At 35.6% G+C, this 24,097-nt stretch overlaps 1 protein-coding gene across 1 annotated transcript in view; it reads left to right on the top strand.

Moving 5' to 3' along the window:
- USH2A (usherin) overlaps nt 1-24,097 on the top strand; it is an 825,608-nt gene that overhangs the window by 678,921 nt on the left and 122,590 nt on the right. Inside the window, exons 55-57 of the mRNA XM_030936493.1 lie at nt 5,221-5,328; nt 12,174-12,357; nt 13,266-13,423. Of these exons, the coding sequence (XP_030792353.1) occupies nt 5,221-5,328; nt 12,174-12,357; nt 13,266-13,423 (450 nt within the window). The remainder of the gene's footprint in view (nt 1-5,220; nt 5,329-12,173; nt 12,358-13,265; nt 13,424-24,097) is intronic.

Here is a 24,097-nt window from a genome sequence, read left to right on the forward strand (position 1 = left end):
TCTAATTCAATGCTGAGCACTTGAATGATGTTTTCTTTTCTCCTTCTACTCTTCGACTTCAGGATTAAGTTACAGTTGGAACAGTTCCTTTGAGACATCCCTTTATTTCCCTCTTCTCATCCTGATCAATTCATGAGTAGTTTTCAATTGGTGTGCCCTTTTCATTGCCTGTTACTAATATGTCATATATATCTCATTTTAAGGACTACCGATAGAGGCTTACTTAAAATGACAGCAAATTCCAGTTGAAATGTGTTCATTTTATTGAGTTTTACAGAGTCGTATATATGAAAGGTCATCAGGTTCATGTAAATCATCTGTGCCTGATGGTAGTTGATGCTTTCTTACAGATTATCAGAGCCAAGCCTATTAGTAATCCAATCCTCTAACAATATGGAAAATATAAAAACTAAAAGAATATGGTTTTAAATTTTCTAAATTATGGATTTAGATATTGCCTTCACTTAAATTAATCTGTAGACCTATTAAGCAGTCTCTACTATCATGCCTACAGTTTCTAGATATAGAAACTGAGGAACCTAGAAGCCAGAAAACTTCCTTGTAGTCAAGTACTTATTAAGTAGATAAGTATTAGAACCCAAACAACCTCATTTCAGACTGCTCTCTTAGCAGAGAACATGACTCAGTACCTCACTAAGTGACTCATAATAATATTTAAAATGAAAATATTAAAATATATAGTCCCACTTGAATTTTTTATATTGCTGGAAATTTCACTGGGCTTTGAGCTATTTATGTCATGGTTTTTATTATAAGGCTAGGAAGCCTGACCCAGTTGTTCTGGGCCACATTTCTCAGTGTAATGGCCCAACTTCCAATACTGGCTGGCTCTTTCTTTCTTTCTTTCCTTCTTTCTTTCTTTCTTTTTTTTTTTTTTTTTTTTTTTTTTCAGTCTCGCTACTATGTCACCCAGGCTGGAGTGCAGTGGCAGGATCTCAGCTCACTACCACCTCTGCCTCCCAGGTTCAAGCAGTTCTCCAGCCTCAGCCTCCCAAACAGCTGGGACTATAGGCATGTGTCACTATGCCTGGCTAACATTTGTAGGGTTTTTCTTAGTAGAGACAGGGTTTCACTACATTGGCCAGGCTGGTCTCAAACTTCTGACCTCAGGTGATCCACCCGCCTCGTCCTTCCAAAGTGCTGAGACTACAGGCATGAGCCACTGCACCTGGCCCCAGCCCTTTCTTATCTCTGTGATCATAGGCAATTTCTTCCAACTTTCTGTGCCTTAGCTTCCTTATCTGTATAATGAACAAATAATAGCATGCACAGCAGAAAGTTAGTGTGGGCATTGATTATATTAACACCCATAAAGTGCACAGAAGAGGGCCAAGTAGTAGTAAATGCTCAATAAACTTTTGCTAGTATGTCATTTATATAATCTTATAACTAACATCCTTTAAAATAACTGCAATTCTCATAAAATTATTTAGTTAATGTATAGAGTCCAATGAAAAGAGAATTAAAAACAGATCAACAAAAACAAAAACACCCTGAGTTTTGTTTGTTGGGTTTTTTCTTCCTAATTTATAGCTTTTGTGCTGGTGTTTGAACTAAATTCTTCTAACTTTTTTTTCATTTTGAGCAGCTACAATGTATACAATTATGACTTGCCAATTAAAATAATATTAATCTTAAAAAAGAGCAGCTGCAATGGTTTCTACCATTTTTTTGTCTTCTAAATGCTGCTTAATCTTCAGAGGGAAGGCAGCCATTGAGTAATTTAAATACTGTTAGTTCTAGCTCTTATGTGATGGGAGAACATAGAGCTTGGTGTTCAGGCTTGGGTCGTCTATACACTCCTCAGTCCAGATGAAGTCAACACTAAATAAAGTACAAAGCCTGATAGTGGACAAACGACTGGCTTATCCAAAGAAACTGTGAGTTTTGTTCTAAAAAGCAGGAACAGACCCTGGAAGGTAAATATGGCAGATGTGAAGTTTCCTGACACACATTAGCAAACATCTTTTGAAATGAGCCTAAGTATTTCTACATTTTGCCCACATGGTCCATTAAACTGGCCAGCATGTCTGCATTTCAAGGACAGACACAGCTCTTGAGGATCAAGTGCCAATGAATTAGAGTAAAACTGCCATTCTCCCCATATTCACTTGCAGACATGTCTCCCACTCTCATCCTTTTGGTTCTTCAATCTTGGTCTCCTTTCCTCAGTGCACCATGTTGACTCCTCTTGATTTGACCATATGTTTGAACTCCTCTGACTTCTTGACAAGATTTTCTGCTCAGTGCTGAGTTTGCCATTCCTCCTTGATTCTAGTACACCAGTAGCTTCAGGAGAAACATATTCCTTCCACCAGCCCTACCCCCATATCCTGCTAGGTGAAACTACCCCATTTAATGTAAACACCTGTAGCTTGGTGAACCTACCCCATTTAATGTAAACTCCTTTGATGCAGTTTCCTCCCTCTATCAAAAATCCCTAAGTTGCTGGATGCTATACTGTTGTACCATGCCTAAACACCTGCCTTCTCAAATTCTAGGCTGTAAGTAAAATGGAGACCACTCAACTTGCTGCAGAAAGGCTTTGTCAAGAAATGACAATTTATATTTTTATATACATTAATTTTCCTTTCAACTACAATTCTCGTTAGAAATACTCTTAATCCTCTAATCAACCTTAGCAAACCTCTGTGATTATGAATTTTCTTTTTTCCCTAATGCTCATCCTAAAATTTTCTTTTACAGTCACTGCATATCTGAAATCAGACCAACCAGGACCACGTTGAGGAAGATAACTGAGGCCATTGTTTTGGTCAGAATATTCCAGAAAAAAAATAAAGTATCTGTTTACTTTTAGCTACCATATTTACATCTGGCATTCAAGAAAAAATCTAGAATATATGTATGGCTCACAACTTATATTAATTTCTGTTATTTCATTAATATTCTGCAACTAAAAAAATCTCCGACTCAATGAAATCAATGCCGTGGGCAGGGATACTGATGGAATTATGAGGAAGGACCTTTTTGGTCAGGTCACATGGTGACAGACATCATAGCCTCGTATCCCTGCAAACCTTATGGGACAATATCGTGGGCATGCTCTTCCTTAAGCAATATTTGTTCAACACTGAATGCCTAAAAATGGGCACTATAGGGGAAAATGACCTCCCAAAAAGACTCACTCAGTGATGTCCTTTCTACTCTCAAAGGGCTTATATTCTAAATGGGGAAAATAAGATATTCAGGTAAAATGGTATCACATTGGTCAAGACCCTTTTTGTCAGTAGTGAGAGTAAAGAGGAGACATTGTCAAGCTAAACGAGTTTGCCACTGCAACCTCTGAGTTTCATTCTTGAATGTTCCCTTCCATTATTTTGAGCTCTATATTTTGTAATCTTAGCATTTTCCCATAAGCTTTTATCAAACATATGTGGCTTGCGTATGGCTTAGATCTTTAGTCATATTCTTCATCTGTAAATCAGGTAAACATCAAAATTATGTAAATCCTCCAAAGCAACCAAATGGAAGATTATAATCAAATAAGTGCCTGCATCTTATCACTAAGTTGATAAGAAAATACAAAAGGCTCTGAAGCTAAACCTTGGGGCAGCTCCAGCTGCAGAACATTATTGCTTTAGCAGAGAACCCAGACTACTGCTCTCATTCTAAATGAGTGAGATCGGTAATTTTTTCGTTCATTGAACAAACACACCTTTTGTGCCTGTCACAATCCTAAGGATACAGATAGGCAAAACATCTAAAGTGGGAGACAAATAACAAATAAGCAAGAGACACAGCAAACATCAGAGATGATTGAAGGCTATGAAATAAAGTTATGTGAGGTGATAAAAAGTGATGGGTGGGTTGTTTAGATAAAGTGGTCAAAATTTTTTTAAATGTAGCATTTGAGGAGAAATCTGCATAAACGGACAAAGTGACACATGAACATCTCTGAAGGAACGGTCATTCCACCAAAAGAACAAAATATGTGAAAATGTAGCTCAAAATACATGAAAAAATAAGCATAACAATAATTGGATTCATCTGTAACTTAGTTCAATTATTTAACAAATAGGCTAAGTACTATTGTTTTAAAATACTATTTTTTTCTCAAAGAGAGCTTTGGCATTGTTTGAACTTTCCCAAGAGTCAAGGGAGAGATGTCTTGTAAGCCTCAATATCCTCCTTGTTGAGTGCTACTGAGTTTTAAAGTTGCTTCTGCTGGAATGAAATACTACTTTGTGTATCCTATTTCATCTTCTCCTGTCTGCTAGGTGCTATAATGATTCCCCATTTTACAGATCAGTAGACCAAGGCGAAGAGAGCTCAGTAACTCTCACAAGGTCACCAGCCACGCACAGAGCAGCAAAATCTAACAATATACAACTTCTATTTTAGATGGATTGTCATTCTTTTCTCCCTGAAAACTGAAAACTTACGAACAATTGCCATGCTGTATCATATTCTGAATACGAAAGAAGTAATAAGCACCATCTCTTCTCCAAATTAGCCTTAATCTACGAGTAAAGACAAAATCAACACACCTCAAAAAAGAGGCACATTAGGTAGAGTGCAATGTTTAAAAACAAAAGTGTTGGTTGGCATTAATATGAGCTGAATATGACTTGGGGCAAGAAAATGTTAAATCTAACCTTCTTTTTATTTTCCTGCCCCTATTTATATAAGAAGCAATTGCAGAGACTGGGATGGTTAGCCTGGAGAAGAGAAGACTCAGGGGGTTTTGATAACTGTCTACAAACATTTGAAGAACTGTCATGTGGAAAAGAAATTAGATTTGTTCTATATGTCCCCAGGGGTGAAAGCGATAGAAAGATTTCATCACAATATAAGGAAGGACTTTTAAACAAAATAAGGATAACTCTAGGACTCTCTAAAGATGAAATGGGCTCTTTGGGAGACGGAGTGCTCTGATCATATAGACGGGACAGCCTCTTCAATGACATATTGTATAGGGAATCAAGAGAAGGGTAGATGGTTCACGTGAATTTTAAGGTCTCTTCTATGACTGAGAATTTATTAGTTTATCAGTGATGAATGAAATTTTGCTCAACACTTAACCTCTTATGAGGTTCAGACCTTCTTTAAAGAGTGTTTTAAAGAGTACTCTTAAATATTTTGGCTGTCATATCTACAACTCTGCATGTTACTTCTGGTGCTTAATTGATAATCAGTAACCTCTTAAGGTGTACTTTATTTCTTGATTGCTTTTTCTAGGTCTCCAGCCATACACCAACTACAGTTTCACGCTTACGGCTTGTACATCTGTTGGGTGCACTTCAAGCGAGCCTTTTCTAGGTCAGACACTGCAGGCAGCTCCTGAAGGTAATGAAACAATATCCATGGTTTGAGGGAAGAAATTTTCACACAGCATTTTGAGATAGAATCTGTAAATTCCTTCATAACAAACAAGGAAGAGGCAATAAAGTTGATAGGTACAAAATAAAATAGTATTCTAGGTTCCCATTCTTCAGGCTTGATTCATGTATGTGTAGCTTCCCAAGATCAGTTCGCTTTCAATTCTTTAACCTTTTTAGAGTTGACTTTCTGTGGAAAGAAGAATTACTGAAATTTTTCAAAAACTCAGATGTTAAACAAATATTTTGGGAGCATCTAATATTTAATAAGCACCATGCTCACTGCTGAAGTTATTTAAAATATTCTCTGCCCTCAAGATTGACAATCAAGTAGAAGTGATAGGAGAAAGATCTGTATGAAGAGAGAAAATCTGAAAGTTGATGTTAAGAAAGAACAAATGAATAGAGTGCTAAGGCTGACCTGAAGAGGAAGAGACAATAACCCATCATTAACATCAAGAAAGACTTTATGGAGCAGATGACTTCTGAGATGGACCACAAGAAACAAGGATTTTGACAAATGAACAGTGATGTACAGAGATGTACAACCAGACACAGTTTGAAGGAATATAAGATGGAATCATCACCTTAGATGGCAAATTGGAAATGTCTATTACATTTAAATTGTTAATTTCCCATGATACAGCCATTCTGTTTTCATCATTTATGCCAGAAACTGTGCCACACTGCTCAAGGAGGCATCCACCAGGATGTTTATTGAAGCATTTATTTTGTTTAATAGCAAAATGTTGGGAGCAATTTTAATGTTTGTGAGTAGGAGAATTGCTAAATAGAATCACTATCCTCATATTGTGGAATTTCATGCACCAATATAAAAGAATAAGATAATCAGTTCATACAAAGAGGAAGTTATGGAATTATGTTAATGTATAAGAACAAACTGAGAAAATGACATTTGTTGTTAATGGTTAATAAATAAATGCATTTAAAAATCCAGGAGGTATACATACCAACTGATAGCAATGGTTACCCATGCGTTGAGAGGTGGGATGGGTGGTGTCATTTACTTTCAAAAGAATAATATACTCAGTGGCATGTGTTAGTGATCAACTAATTATTTTGTTAATCTTCATTATCTGCCTATTTTTCATATGGGGAAACCAAGGCATAAATAAGTTTCTAAACAGAAATGCAATGTTAATTACCACCATAGACTCCTGAACTACTTGTCCATTACTCTTCTAATGAAAGGGATTGTTGTACCTCAGAATATTAGACCTGAACTTCCTACCAGTAAATGGGGAATAAAATGGAAAATTCCACATATGGGGCATATGGCTCCTCACCAGGAATTCACTAATGATGTTTTCTATATAAAGAATGTTTCATGTCAAAAAGCTTAGTGTTCCTTTGAAAGGAAGAAACCAGCAGTGGATTTTTTGGAAAGGTAAACTATCAAATGGATACTTTGATGATAATGGATAATTTTAAAGGATCTATCAACCAGATTTGGCTGAAACTCAAGCCTGATAAAATAACAGAATCTCTTGTTCCACTTCTTTCTACCAAATTCATGTATTTAAATTCATTGGAAATACACATCTATTTTCCCACTTTTCCCAACAAAATTTCTTGAAAGGACTTACATTTTATGACTTAAAAATTGTAGCTTTCAACAGTGAAGGGTAATGTGATATGAGAAATGCCCTTAATTTCTTTTTTTAACTGTTTGTACCTTTCCTTTAACACAAGCAACCATGCAAAGAAATGATAAACAAAATTGACTTTCCTCTGCAGAAGAAACACGGATTTAGGGCCATTTTCTGGCTGAATAAGTGCCATTTATATATAACTCATATATGATATAAATATAGTGTGAATGCTTAACTTGGGAACACCTTAGCAATCACATTAAGTTTTGTTGTTTTATTGTAAAGTGAAAACAAGTATACCACTTTAAATTATTCACCCAGATATAACTAATTATAAAATGCCATTTTGAAATACATAGGATATAATTTGAAGATCTCATACATGAATATTTTAAGTGAACATGGAGAGAATTAAAAGAAGTGTTTAGCATAGCCAATGCAACCTGAGCTCTTTTCACTTGCCTATCATTTTCAATCTAAGAAAAAATAAATGCACATTACAACCTCATTGATAAGTTGGACACAGTTCTCTACAGTTTTATCCTCATAGAAAACTGTGTACCTGTACCTTTAGCCAAATAATGGGAAGATTTTGAATGGAATTATTACTCTTCTTTTCTGCAATTACTGAAATCCAAGTGAGTTCTAATTCATTTTAGAGATAAACATGCAAAATTGCAGTCATCCTTTCCACATTGATAATGTGGAAAAGATAAGGGAAAAGAAGAACCAGTCTTTTTTCAGTTCCATTCTAGATTCCTCTTTCTCTGCCCTTCTTTTAACGTTTATGCGCCCTTTGTTTTTTCCTCTACTGTTTGCACTATAACTCCCAGGCTGTTCTGGAATTCTCAAGCACTAACTTTATCTCCTTATGGAGGGAGCTACCAAATACTAAAGCTACCCTTGTGGATTTAAATCCTATTTATTTACTGGTCTACTACGTGTTTATATTTAGGTGTTTTTCAAAAACTTTAACCTCAGTACTTCACCACTTAATTCTTCCACTCCACTCTACTCCTCAACCTGCTTTTCTTCTTCTCTCAGATACTACCACCTACCTATCACCTAAGCCCAAAGCTTGACATTCTTGATGGCTCCCTTTTCCATATATAATACATAATTCTTCATAAAATCTTACTCGTTTTAAATCTTAAGGACTTTTTAAAAAATTGTTCTTCTTTACCATCCATTTTACCACTACCTTAGTTCAGATCTTTATAGCTATAAGAAGAGAAGTTCTCTGGATCCTCCTAACTAGGTGTGCTTCCTCCAGTCATTTTTAGTCATTTTTCCTCTTTCTCACATCCCACATCCTAATTATTTTTCCTCTTTTAACAAAATAAGAATATGCCATATTAGTCACCTCCATAAAATCCCATTTCCTTCCAGGAAGACATACATCCATATCTCCTTAGCAAAGCAACATGGACCCCTCAAGTTTTAACTTCCATCATTTTTTCAACGCTTTCAGTCTTCCCCACATGCCATGCAATGCACCAGTCATGCCAAGGTATGTGCAGTCCTGCCATCCTTGCCCATATTTCTAGGACTTTCTGTGGGTTCCCCTCAGCCTGAACTCCCTTTCCCTACATCCTCACTCAGTTAATGCCCACCTTTTCAAAACTTGGTTCGCACATCTCCGCTTCTGAAATCTTCGACTACAACCACCTACTTCCTACCCATCTCCATTTCTCCCCACAGTCTATATCAGGTTACCCTTTCTAAGTGTTCTAACAGATACTGTGCCTCCTTCTCTTAAAGCATGTATCATACTGGAGTACAATTTTTTATCGACTCATCTTTATTCACCATGATACATGAACTCCATGAAGGGTAAGAGTGAGTCTTTATCTTCATATCCACAGTGCCCAACACAGAAAATGACACAAAGTCAGATAGAATGTTGAGTGAATAAATTAACAAATACTAAACAGTCCAGAATTCAGTGCATCCCTGACATCAGCTAATACAAAATTGGTTCCTATCACCAGATTTCACGAGAAAAACAATCCACAATAAATGTTGGGAATTTTGAATTGGAATGAAGATTTGTAGGGACATGAGAAGTGGGTAATATTGCATGCAACTCAAGATAAATTTAAAACAAGTACAGTACACATGTTATACTGGTTGTCATTGTGTAAAGAGGTCCACCAAGGTTTAATTCTACGTTTACCCTTTTAACCTCTCAGCTAGTTTACCCCACACCATTCTCCTAGGTTACTTTCCTCCCTACTATTCATTTCTTTCCCTTGAACTGCCTCAATTTGCTCCCTTATTATACAGAATAGGTTTTTCTGGTTTCACCTGAGACTTAGACTGGGGTTACATGGTGAAGGGGACAAATTCTCCACCTAGGACTCATTAATATATCTCACCAAACATCGTCTTACTCTAGCAAAGATTTCTTGCAGCTACTAAGATAATGATGTCCCCATATCACCATCCAAGTAAAAATGCAGCACTTTCTGGTTATGTATACATTTGAACTGCATCTTATCAATCAAATCAACAGACATGGAGTTATTACCAACTTGAACAGAGCTTTTGCCAGCCTGTATAAATAATAAACTCAACTTTTACTTAAAAGTTGAAACAAACCCAAAATTATGTTTCATTTTATTTTATTAGCTCCTCCACATCCACAGGCTTTATTGACTGGTTCAAATCAGAAACCAAGCAATAGCCATTCTAGTACCTTGGTGATTTTCAATACAACGTTCAAGATGAAAAAGATATAACTACAGGAAGCAGATTATGAGTTAAGACTTTATACTTTATCTTTTGAATCAACAAATTAATATCACATTTAAATCAGACCTCTGATTGGTTGAATCATCTAGCAGCCATTGGCAGAGAAACCCACACATAAATATATACTATGATTTGTCAATTTTTCCAAATATCTTGAACAGAGCAAACTCTCAGAACAAAATGAACTACTTTCTTCTCAGGAATATATTGCTCCTTAGAAAGCTGGGATGTTTGAGACATTTTTGAAATCTATCTTGTTTCTTTCAGGATGCTGCTAAATAAATTGCATTTTACTCTTCTGAAAATTTTTCTTCTAAAGTGTCAAAATCTTATCCAATTTAGAGTAACCTACACATTGAGATACAATCAAGCAAAAGCTATTGATTACAGGGAACCTAATATTGAAATGAGTTTTTTTTTAATCTCCAGAAGAGATTTACAGTGTCTAATCAGAGTATAACTCGATAACAACATAAAGTGGTAGGATTGAGCTTTCTCATTGCTGGGTTCTCCATCAATAGGTTTGTACATCTATAAGAGTATTTGAATGTTTGACATTGAATTACAGTTGTTTGTGTATATATTTTGTCTTTTAGACAGAAGTATAAGCTCCTTGAAAGAGTGAGCCACATTTTAGTTATCTTTGCTTTCCCTAGAACTGCCTGCAGTGCTTAGCATAGTATTTTGCAGGAGATATATTTACAATAAATCTATTCATTAAACTTGTATTAGGCATTGCGTTATCCATAGAGATACATTGACAAATAAGACAGAGAAGATCCCTGCTACCATGGAACTAATCTTGCATCAAAGCAGGAAAAAGAGTGGACTGTACTGTCATATAATGTAAAAATAATAGTACGTCGAAGAAAGAATTTTATTATGGTATTTTGAGTGTTAAGAAGGAAATAGAAAAGGCCATGCAATACAGAGAAACTAGGTTGGGACTCCATTAGATGGGGTTCAAGTTAGAGTTAAGAGAGTATTAAAATAAGGTCTTATCAATAAGGTGATAGTTACAAAAGTAACTGAACTATGAGAACATATGAGAACATTCTACATATAAGAGCAATTCTGCATATGAGAACAAAATTCAAAAATGTCATGTTGCAAGGGAACAAAAGTGTTCCAGGTCAAAGGAATGGAAGTTCAAAAGCCCAGATGTAGGAAATAACCTGAAGCATTCTAGGGATAGAAAGGAATCTGGTATGGCCACAGCTCTGTGAATGGTGGAAAGAACGCTGCCATGTAGGCCAGAGCCAATAAAATGTGGGACCACTTGGGTCATAATAAGAAATTGGGATTATATTATATGAAAAAATTCAAAAGGGTTATATGGTTCATAAAGATGACACTGGCTTACATATACACTTTATACACTTTTATAAAGATCCCAATGGAATACAGAAGGCCAAGATTTCAACATGAAGGCAAGTTTAGAAGCTATGACAGGAGTTTCTGAGAGAGAGAAATGTGGCTTGAACCAGGCGAAGTGAAAGTAAAGATACAGGAAAGTATACCTTATAGAATCTTCTGGGCTTGATGTTAGATTACATTTGGGGGTATGAAGAGTGAAAGTCTCAAGGATCATTATTTTTGTGTGTATTGTCCAAGAAAATGGATAGATGGACAAGATTGGGAGGTACATAGATTGTAGACAGGAAAAACAAGAGTTCTGTTTTGCATGTTTTTAGTTTTTGATATATCATCAGTCATCCAAATGGAGGTGTCAAGCAAACAGTTGGATTCTTGAGTCTGACACTCAGAAGAGAGTTTCAATCTAGACATATGCCTTTGGGGGTCTTCAGCATATGCATATTTAAAACCCATACTGAATGGAGATCACCTGGGAAGTCAGTGTTGGAAGGGAAGAGAAGAGAGAAAAAGAAGAAGAGAAAAGAGGAAACACAGAGAGGAGAGAGAGAACAGAGCCTACTGCTCTGAGGCATTACATCCTTTCAAGGTCCAGGAGGGGAAGAGATCCCAGTAAATGAGGCCAGAGGCATAGCCAGAGAAGAAAAGAGAAGAAAGCATCGCACTGATGGGCAAGAAAAAGGAAAAGTGCACTCATTTGTTGAATTGTATAATTCAGGTAAATATTCGATTATGCTTACTTTCACGTATTCCAGGTAAATCGTATTAAAAAGTTTGAAATCCCCAGATAGTCTCTCAGGCCTTGATTTAAAATACACTCAGAGTGACAACCAAGGCAGAGAAATTATCCACTGCTAGTTGTCTGAAATTCACTTTCCAAAGGCAATTCAAAAATAAAATAATCAAACTAGTAAAAATATATTTACACAAATTGTGTATTTTTGTTCCTTATAGTTAGATATTTTTTAAAATCAACAGAAAAAATATCACAGTTCATGGGGAGATAGTGTGACTTTTGATACACTGCTTATTTTATCTTAACAATGAAACCTCATTGCGTTATTCTTGCCAGGAGTTTGGGTGACACCTCGACACATTATCATCAATTCTACAACTGTGGAATTATATTGGAGTCTGCCAGAAAAGCCCAATGGCCTCATTTCTCAATATCAATTGAGTCGTAATGGAAACTTGCTTTTCCTGGGTGGCAGTGAAGAGCAGAATTTCACTGATAAAAACTTGGAGCCCAATAGCAGGTAAAACTAAAAGAAAACTTTACCAATCGTACAGCAAGATTTGTACATTTTTCTGGGTTGATAAGAAATGCATGTCCCACTGAAAGTTATTAAATTGTTTAATTAGCTTCCTCATTCCTTGGTCATTCAACAAATGATAAAAGTGCTAAATCATTTAGTCTTTAGACTACACGAAATTTCTTAAAAATATAAATAATTTGTCTTCTGTTTGACATAAAAGCATGAGAATTTTTAAATATACAAAATACATGAAGTATTAAACTTTAAAATTTACCAAATTGTCTTCAAAAACATGCATCCTTGAACTAGCAATAAAAGAGATATAAAGCATTTTGTTTTCCATCAACTCTCCTTTTTTCTTGTACAATGTTTCTCTACTTGCTACACTACATATAGTTGTGAGTAGTTTTAGAGGAAAAAGTTCCACGTATTTGCATTTCATTCCCATTCATTTCTCAGCAGAGACAAAAACATATCTTAAATCAACAGATGTTTTATTGTAGAAAGTAGAGATCAATTTCATTTTATTGTAAGGAATAGCAGATCAATTTAAAAACATCTTTCTCTAAACATATTTCCCTGAACTCCAATCCATTTAAAAATGGGGAAGATTAATTTGAATCCTCCACAATCCACCAGCACACTCCAAGACTTTCCTGAAATCTTCAAGAAAAGCTATGAATTACTAGCAGGTTAAAAATAAAGTTGAAAGCAGCTGAAATTACAATGACTTGGAGAGAATGTTGCCTGTGCAAGAAAAACTACCAAGTCAAGTTTCTGGAAAGGGAGCAAAGAATTTACAATTTGTCACAAGTGTAGGACTAAGCAATGGATACAAAACCCGGTAATCATTGTTCAAGTCTCTTGTGCATGACCTTATCACAATTCTTCTTTCTTTTTAAATATAGATACACTTACAAGTTAGAAGTCAAAACTGGAGGTGGCAGCAGTACTAGTGATGATTACATTGTTCAAACACCTATGTCAACACCAGAAGAAATCCATCCTCCATATAATATCACAGTAATTGGGCCTTATTCTATATTTGTAGCTTGGACACCACCAGGTAAAAAAAAAAGTGTGTGTGTATGTGTGTGTGTAAATAATTTAAAGGAATTAATTAGAGATAAGAATGGAACTATTGATATAGTAAATCAGAAAGACATAGTCGGTCTCCTGGATAAATACGAACAGAATCTAAACCACACTTCTAAGTGTATAGATGCATGAGTACACACATACATACATAGAGATACAGGTATCTAGATGTCAGTGTAGATGTATAAGTATATATGCCTTTCTGTGAAAGCAACACTTTCAAGTACAAGAGACTAAAAATCTGTCTTTTTGCTCATCTTTTTTTTTTTTTTGAGATGGAGTTTCACTCTTGTTGCCCATGCTGAGGTGCAAGGGCGCGATCTCGGTTCACCACAACCTCTGACACCTGGGTTCAAACGATTATCCTGCCTCAGGCTCCTGCGTAGCTGGGATTACAAGCATACGGCACCATGCCCAGCTAATTTTGTATTTTTTTTTTAGCAGAGACAGGGTTTCTCCATGTTGGTCAGGCTGGTTTCGAACTCCAGACCTCAGGTGATTCACCCACCGTGGCCTCCCAAAGTGCTGAGATTAAAGGCACGAGCCACTGCGCCTGGCTTCCTCTTCTATTAATACATCCAGTGCAAGTCATAGGTCAGAATTACCTTGAACGGTCATTTCCGTGTGACTCCTTAGACTGGATCATTGACATTATACCATTCCTTTTATATTATATCAGTGAATGCGGAGTTTGGAAAGACAGTTGTTCACTCCGCCCATGTACCTTGGGTTGTGACCACTTACGGTAGCTGCATTTTTCCTCTGTAAGCTGAATAGCCTTCACTGAGCCATTTAGTCATTATTGGGTTGCCTTGTGACTTAGTGCAATATTATATTTTGAAGTAAGCACCATCCTCAGGTAAAATCCTGACTGCATTAATACCGTGGAGTAAAGAGTAGAGTGAGATTTGCTTTCTCTGTCTTTTAACGTAAAGGACACATGGGGGACTTTTATTTCCAAGTAAAATTTAAAATTGATTAAGATGTTAAATACACTTCAAAAATATGCGACTTTATTTTTAATGTCTAGTGTTAAGATGAAATTGAGACACATCCTTTTTGTCCCTATCAGAATAAGTTTAGCTACAGTTCAACAAGGCACCAAATAGTTAGTTAACAGCCATTTGGGCCATCAGTAGATCCATTCCATAACATAATTAGCAGAGGCCTATTTTTATTGAATTGAACAGTCAAAACAGGTAATATTGTATAGTTATAAAGATAGTGTAAAGGCCTAATACATAAAACTTAAGTTCTTATATACCAACACCTTCTGCTATAATCTAAGATCAAAAAGGTTATTTTTCCTCCAAATTCAAAAGAAAGTTTACAAAGAGCTTTATAAGCAAAGAAAAATATAAATTGCTCTAAAATATTAAATGTACATTATTTCACCCACTTTTGTTTCAAAATAAATATACAACATATTAAACAAAATATAAAGGAATAATTAATAGTGGCAGAATGCATCATAAAGTGCTATAATCTTTATGTTTTAAGAGCATAGATATTCTTGAACTCTGTTCTTAATGTCAATAGAGGAAAAGACATATCTTCTGCTGTGGGAAATGTACAAATTTATAGCCCCTTTACAGAATTGATTTCTACTTTCATGGAATAGCATTGCTATCTTGTGATTTTTAAATTTTATTTATTTATTTATTTATTTTGTGATGGGGTCTTGCTCTGTCACCCAGGCTGGAGTGCAGTGGTGCAATCTTGGCTCACTGCAACCTCCACTTCCCGAGTTCAAGTGATTCTACTGCCTCAGTCTCCCAAGTAGCTGGGACTATAGGCACACACCACCATGCCTGGCTAATTTTTGTATTTTTAGTAGAGACGGGGTTTCACCATGCTGGCCAGGCTGGTCTCGAACTCCTGACCTCAAGTGATCCACCCACCTCTGCCTCCCAGAGTGCTGGGATTACAGGCATGAGCCAATGTGCCTGGCCACAATTTTTTAGTATATTTCTTCTTGGTATTTTTATTATGCTGTTGTGTTTTTGCACCACAAAATAAAATGAAGCTGGATAGAGCCAATCTAAGACCAGATTTAGCCTACTGACAAGAAAGTTTTAGATTCAGACCAGGGTCTTCTACAATCCAAATTCTCCAAGAACAATAAGGGAGTTTTCAGGGTGATGAGCAAAGTTGGTGATTTCCTTACCATATGACTGGGAAGTCCCATGGTTTATCAAAATATCTGTTATTTTAACATTATTACACATGTCAGTTGCCATTGCTAATCTGAAGACTTCATGCTCAGTACGGATTTGAAAATATCTTTATTTTATGACTATGAAAATAAGACAAATGAAAAAGCCAGGATTCATATCCCAGCACTGCCACCTATTAGCTGAACTTAAACAGTCTCTAGGTCTCAATTTTCTCCATCTGTGAAGTGGAGATAACAATAACACCTACATGTAGGCAGGTAGGCTTGCTGTAAAGATTAAACGAAGTAATTTATATAGTAAACACATTATCTAGTTCTGTATAATATTCTATAGATACCAATGGTGATTGTTTGAAGAATGATTTTTTTGTCTTTAATTGCTCATTTTAAAACATTCTTGTTCCAACATTTGCTGGGTCTCAAAGCCTCCATTTCGAAATAATAAAACTGCCTACTGAGGTTTGGACCTCTTTCAAATTTCCCAGCATGTGTCATTTTTTTCTTTGAATTCAATATCACACTTAAATGTTTAATGTATCATGTTTGAAAGGTATCATTGTGGAATAAAACACAACTTTCGCTTGTTTAATATGACCTTAACTCTCACGTACCTCAGGCTTTGTATAAATTGCTCATTCTGGTCCAGCCTAGGGGATATTGTAGAATACTTTACACACTAACTCTAACCATTTAACCAATGGTTAATAAATCTGTAATATTCAGACTTGTCAATCTTATAGTTTAAGATGCACAAAATCCATTTCAGAAACCATATAATATAAGGAAAGATTAAAATCTTAAATTAAACCTTTTTCCTGGTGCCTAGAAGGATTTTAAACTCAGTAAACAGTCAAATGATTTTGACTTGTGTATAATCTACAGTAGATTTTATTGGAAAGTACCTCACGCTGTGTTTTGATTTGGATAATAAAAACATTTTTCTATTCCTGAATAGTCACAAATATATATTTTAAACAGAAAGAAAATAAATTTGTAAGTGGAGATTGTTTATTTGTTCACAATAGTTTTCTAGGTATTCATCATACTCCCTGCCATTACAAAATGATTACATCACAGAGCTGAATAATGGGCAAAACAGTCCATGCCTGTAGTTCCCAAACCTGAACGAACATTAGAATCACCTAGGAAGCTTGTATAAAGACAAGTTCTCAACCCCAAATTTACTAAGAATCTCCTGGGATAGAGTCAAGAAATCTAGAGCTTTTAAAAAAAAACTCCACATATGACTTTGATATGCTACTGAGTGCTTTTAGAAATAGTAGCCCAGAGGACCAAGGAACAGACCTAGGTATTGTTGAAACCAAATGATTCTGGAAAAACGATGTTTTACTGGGTGTGTTAGTGGTGTGCCAAGACTACAAGAGGTAATTGTGGAAAATGGCAAGCCGCTGAAGGGAAAACAGCCACGTAACAATAATGATCTCTGCAGCATGAAGAAACTAGTAACTAGGAAGTTTTACCTACCCATCCAAATATCTAAAAGGACTAGACGTGATTTACCAAAAGCATGGATCACACTCACCAAGTGAAATTGGTGAATTACAATAATTTTTTTCTCTGAAAACATAAATCCACCAGTTTCTCTTGAATGTCTAAAGCAAGCTTGTCCAACCTAAAGCCCGGGATGGCTTTGATTGCCACCCAACATAAATCCATACACTTTCTTGGGTTTTTTTGCAATTGTGTGTTTTAGCTCATCAGCTATTGTTAGTGTTAGTGTGTTTTATATGTGACCCAAGACAATTAATCTTCTTTCAATGTGGCCCAGGGAAGCCAAAATATTGGATACTCATGGTCTAAAGCCAAAATACTGGCTGAATTTTATTTGATTTTTTCAATATGCACTTTGTTTTGTGGTTAATATGAACAGAGTAATCTTAGACAGGTAAGTTGCTGGGAGAAAAAAATGTCTTTGTGGTTACTTGGCAACCGAAAAATTACCTAGACAATTAACTGGATTTTCAGTTTTCAAATTATTGTTCCAATGCTATAAATAAACTAAGTCTTAGTACATGTTTATAAGTCCTACTAGTGAAAGGTAAGATCTAGGGAATAGTGACAATACCCAGTGGGAGAGTACCTGTGATACTGATAACAAATGTCGTGTACCTATATTCATATTACTTGGTGTATTTGCCATTTGTTAAACTCCTACTATGTGCCAAACACTCATAAGCTCTTTCTCTGCCTTACCTCAGTTAATTTTTATACAAACTCTAGGAGACAGGTAATACCATTATCCCCATCTTAAGGTAAGAAATTTGAATATCAAAAAAGTGATATAATAATATGCTCAACGTCACACTGCAGAGCCAGGATTCAAATTCAGGTCTACTGTCTGCTACTGCCTTTTAAGACTAGTTCCTTCCTGTCTTTGGCATAACCCTTAAATCCAAATCGACTTTTCATTTATTGACCAAAGTCTCTCAGATTTATGATGGATCAACTATGATGTTTGAAATAGTAGCTCAGAGGGCCAAGAAACAGAGCTGGGTGTTGGTGAAAACCAAATGATTCTGGGAGAATAGTATTTTACTGGGAGCATCAAAACCAGAAGAATTATTCTTGGAAGGTGGTGAGCTCCTGAAGGGGAAATATCCACATGGCAACAATAACGTTTTGCAACGTGAAGGAAGTAGTAACCAGAAAGCTTTACCTACACATTCTAGAAGGAATAGACATGACTTAAAACCAGATTCGCAGGTAAACCCTCATCCACTTTACCTTATTCTTTCTTGATAAATGTCAGTAGTAACATTGCCAAAACACTCCAAGCTCTAGAAAATCAAGATCTCTAGCCTTTTGAGTATCATTTGAACCTCTAAATCAGGTGACATACAAACAGCATATCCTTATAAAAATTTTGCTGAATTAATGGAGGAACACAATGGTGAGCGAGCCTCCACATCTATTATGCAGTCAAATGTAAATTGTGGCTATCCTGCCATTTAAAATTATTCAAACATTTGATTTTCTCTTAAAGTCATCCTTCCTCTACATTAACTTAAACAGACACACACACACAAAGAGAGGCAGAGAGACAGAGAGATATTTCTTCTTTAATGACAAACAGAGCACATACATGTATTTTCCAAAGACTGCCTCTTGTCTTATGGATGTGCAATTTTTTTCACCTTTCAGAAAAGGACATATTGTTTTCTAACACGGAATGGGCTCCACTATTTTGTTGTCCTCTGGCCTTGGGCAAGCTGCATGTTTCCCAAGTTCAGGTTTCTCATCTTTACAAGGGGATATTAAATGCCTACCTTATATTGTTACATGAAGTAAATGAGATGGCATGGTACAATTCCATTATTGTTTGAACCTTCATGTAACATAAACCACGTTAGTTTATTCCTAAACATTCCCTCTCACCTTTTACCAGCTCTCAACATTGGATCAGGACTTTTGTATTCATATTAAAGAGAGCATTTGTATTAAAGCGAACAAAGGATATATGTTACCTTAATAGGTTAAAAATTATGGAAAATTAAATAGCAAATGCTTCAAATAAAAATGGAGATAGATAACCCTGCTGTTTAGGAATCTAAACATTCAAAATTATTTAAACTCTGAAGGTAATAATGAGTCTTTCTAATTTATCAAGATGATGACTGTATTTTGAACTGTTCTAGCCCTTAATCATGTTCTAATTAACAATGCCATTGCATTAAACACATACTTTTTCTCACTAAGGATGGTGAGTCATTTAGGTTTAACACACAATATTGAAATACTGGTGCTTTTCCTTTAACATTAATATCTTACTCCATTAAAGAAGGAATTAGCAACAATTCACTGAGAAATAATTTTTATTAATATTGCTTTAGAAATATAAATGTTTTTATTTATCATTTTGATTAAAGGTTACCTAGCCATAATATGGTCTGTTTATGGACGTTAGACATCTTGGCATTCAGTTAACTCATCAGCTGCAGTGTATTATATCGGATACTATTCATTTAAAGTCAAAATTTACATTAGCTTTCTAAAGGATTCACGTTACATTAATTGGGATGATTCAACACTGACAGTTGTTTCACTTTTCTTAACTTATAAGTGCAATAACCAAATGACGAGGAGTGGTGAGTTTCAGAAGAAAATGTAAAACTCACTTCAATGGTTTGCATTTTATTTTGGATATTTAAAAATGTATCTTTCATTATTGAGTTTTAATATATGCTAGGCATTTTGCTAAGAGATTAACAAATATCTCATTTAGTGTTCATAATAACTTAATGTAGTTTGTCCTATTGTTTTTCTCATTTTACTAATGAAAAAGGTCAATTTAGACACTCCAAGCAATTTTCTCTAGGTTATTCTTTAAGTAGGTGTCAGAGCAGGGCTGACCTACCATGGGTCTGAGTCCAAGTGGGACTCAAAACTACTATTCTATATTTTCTCGATATTTTTCCACCTAAACAGTGCCTAAAGCAAATGATTTTTCATGAGTTCTACTGTAATCCCATTTAAAAGCTAAAACACTGATTTTTGCTTTATATATAGGAAGTATGAATGAAGACAATGTAATTCAAGATCAGTCCACCCAGTAACTCAATAGAATCATTTTATTTGTGGCTCAAAACTTCATGGGATGTAATTCATTTGCCTTTGGGTACATTGATTCCTCTATTCGTGTAACTAACATGGAAATGATTTCTGAGCCCCACTCAGGGGCAAAACATGGTGCTGGACACCCTAAAAGTTACAAAGAGGAAAAAGACACTGTCCCTCTTGTCAGGGACCCTACCATCTAGTAAGGTAGAAAAGACATAAATGATAAGTATTATACAACCAATGTTAAATTTCCATACAGTTGGTATGAATGAGTTCAAGAGGGTCCTGTTTCACTTCTGTTCCCCCCAAAAGGCCTAATCAAGATGCCCCTACCTATATAGTGCAGAATTTAGCTCGATTTGTTAAAAGCACCATGTTAAGTGCAACCAAGTGTTGTGAAACAACTGCCTCTATCAAACTGAATTAATAGTTTTTCCTCTTAGAATTTTTCCTGTTCCAGCTCCTAAAAAAGATTTAAAAAAGGATTATTGATTGACTTGTCCCATTGTAAAGTATGCACCTGCTGTGAAACGAAGCCATGGAGAAAAAAAAAAGTTGAATAATTTAACTTTTTTATTTGTAAAGATAATCAGGGTTTTTCTGATTACATCTTAACTTCATAAATGTTAAATAACCTATCAGCATCTAGTTGTTGTAAATTATGAAAAGGAGCATTGCAAGGAATATTAACCAACGAAATCCTTGTTCTTTAGTGAACAAGAAAATGTGTTATGGCAGCTTGTCATTGTGCGACTGGTAACTTTGACACCAAATAACAAAACTGCCATTTGCACTTAGGGTAAATTGGTTCACCTGAGCTTCTACTGCTCCTCTTGCTCTGACATAAATTTATGAACTCGGGAACTGACCAAGTCGTGTGGCTTCCCAGCTGACTTTAACAAATATGCCCATTTCATTTCATTTAGTCATCAGAATACCAGGAGGCTCAGTCGTTTCAGACTCATTGCAGATGGTATAGCGTTTGTAGGAACACAAGAGACTTTCGTGTCACAGTCCTGTAAATTATGACAGTGGAGGGGGCTCTCTTTCCTAAATGCATGTCAGTGTTTGACATGTTCACGGCTTAGAGGAGCATTTTCTGTTTCAGCACCTCATAGGTATACGTAAAGGACATTTATTTCTGATTAACGAAGAGGCGAAAAATACATTTTCTACGCTCATGGTTTGGCTAGCCATGTTTAAATCTGGATTAAGATTATGTTTATATTTGACATGCGGTAGAAGCACAGTTTTGTTCCCTCATCCCCTGGGAGTCCTGTCGTTTTTACAACAAAAGTTTCTTCTTGAGGAATGCAAGGCCTGGAAGCAGAACAGTAGGTACAGACTGAAGACATAAAGTAAAACAACCTCAGATGAATTCGAGGGAATGCCACTCCAAATTACTGCTAAGAATGAATAATACAATATTTTCATAGGAATGCAATTTGATCGTATCCAAGTACACATAAAAAATAAAACCAGATAACAAAATAGTGTTACAAAGACATTAACTTGAATGAATGTAACATTTATTTGTAGTTGGAATAGCAACTTTATTTGAAAGATGGATTCAAAAGTGTTTGAGGGCACATGAAAACAGTGCCATAGCTGTTTTTTGTTCTGTATTTCATTTTGTTCCATTTTATTTTGTAGAGATGTTGACCATTTATTAAGTACTTTCTATGTTATGAGAATACATTAAAAGGATTACAGTTATTTTCTAATTTAATCCTCACAACTCTCTATGAGGTAGCTATTAGTATCATCATTTTACACATGAAGAGACAACATTCATAGAGGTTAGTTAATTTGGCAGTGGTCGCTTGGGAAATAAGGGCAGAAGAAGGATTTGATCTGTCTGACACCACTCTGTGGTTTGTCTAGTTCAACAAGAATGATGGCATGTTTTTTATGAGTGTGTGTTTGTCAAACTTTTCTGTGAGAACTGTCCTAGGAACAAAGAAGACAGGATGAACATGCAATCCCAGGTGGTCTGAAAACAGAGCCTGAAGCAATCATCATTAGCTTGCAATTTCTTTAACGTCTTGCTTTTTATCTTAAAAATTCATGTAAATTTGCCATTGTATTCCAGTGTTTGTCTTCATCCAAAAAATAATACATTATACGATTTATCGTTTGGGAAAACATTTTCTACTAATCTCATTGGCTAAAGAGTGATAACACTGTTATATTTCAGGATATTAGGAAGATCTGAAGAAAACTAAGCCCAGTAACAGGTTCAAGGTCCCGGCAATTCTTCCCGTCTTCATTTTATAATAAATATGTGGGCTCACCGCGAGGCAGAGGTTTCAGTGAACCAAGATCGTGCCACTGCACTCCAGCCTGGCGAAAGAGCAAGACTTCATCTCAAAACAAAAACAAAAACAAAAAAACCCTGTGGTTTCAGACAACAGCTTTTATTACTCCCTGTTTTACTGCTATGGCAGGGTAACAATAGGGAGAAATGCCCAAAATGTGATATGGAACGCTTTGTCATTCCAGGATACTCTGGATGGAAATTTCCATAAGCATATCTTCCTGCTGAAGGTCAAACTGCAAACTGAGAGGGTCCCCAATTCCTTCTTCAATCTCTCTTACTACCTCAAGCAACATGCTCCAAAAAATATTCTTTGCAGAGAGGAAGAAGCAGCCTGATTACATTACTCTTTATTTTACCTCTGGCACAGTAGTTAAATTTTTCTCATCCATTAATGAACTGAGTCTCAGATGGTCTCTATAATCAATTCTCCTTATCCAACTCTCAAATTTCATTTTAATTATTACAGTCTTGTTGAGTAAAAACTGCCAGTTTTGTCATGGAGTGGTGAATTAGGACTGGAAGAATAGCCTTTAAATAGGCCTCTTATGTGTATTCACCATACCAGTAAAGAGAAAAAGTTATTTTTTAGGCATTTAATTTTTGTTATGGCATCTTTTCCTGTTTCTTTATGGAGAAAAATAGTATAGAACTCTTTATTACCTGAAACTAAGTGGAAGTGTCATGGGTCAGGCCAACTTTTCATCCCATGTCTAGGGTAGAAAATACACACTGAGTTCATTTTAAAGCAATAGCGAGAGACTAAAATTACATTGTCCTTTGGTTACAGTATGAACAGTTATACTTGTTCAGCACACTGGCACATCAGCATAAACATTTTCTTCTGTCCTACAGTTGGTTCATTCTGAGGTGACTATTACAGAGTCTTCAACTCTACAATTGGCTAGCAAAAGTTCTAATCATTCACCATACATATAATTTTCTAATCTTGAACTTTTAGAAAGAAAAACTCACACCCAATTTTAGTGAACAAAGAAACGGGATTCTGGTGGTTCCCCTTCCTCAAACAGGGAAATATATGTTTCCCAAATTTTCCACATCAAAGCGATATTCCAAAAAGAGGTACAGTAAGTCCTTAATGTCATTGATAGGTTCTTGGAAACTTCAACTTTGAGTGAAAAGATGTATAAGGAAACCAATTTTAGCTTAGGCTACTTGACATAAGCAAGATTTAAGTTGCAAAGCATATTTCTGGTCAGGAAAACATCACCAAACTGAACATCATCAAAGAAAGACCAAAACACTTCTAATATTAAACTGAAATAAATATGAGCTATACATACATTTAAGAAAGATTAACAGAAACAAGATCATTTTTAACCTAAGTTTTGGCAAATCAGCGAGTGACAACAGCCATAGGGATAAATGTTTTTGAGCAGAAATTAGAAGAAACTCCCCTTACCACCATGCATTAGTAAAAAGCAATCACAAATAGGGCAAGCCCACGGAAGGCTTTTGTACAGCATTGTTTATTATTATGCATCTATATGATAGTAAGACACTTAATGAATCTTTACTTTACAACTATTCATTCATTCATTCATTTTCTG

This window comes from Rhinopithecus roxellana, chromosome 8 (genome assembly GCF_007565055.1).
Source record: "Rhinopithecus roxellana isolate Shanxi Qingling chromosome 8, ASM756505v1, whole genome shotgun sequence".
Taxonomy (NCBI): Eukaryota; Metazoa; Chordata; class Mammalia; order Primates; family Cercopithecidae; genus Rhinopithecus; species Rhinopithecus roxellana.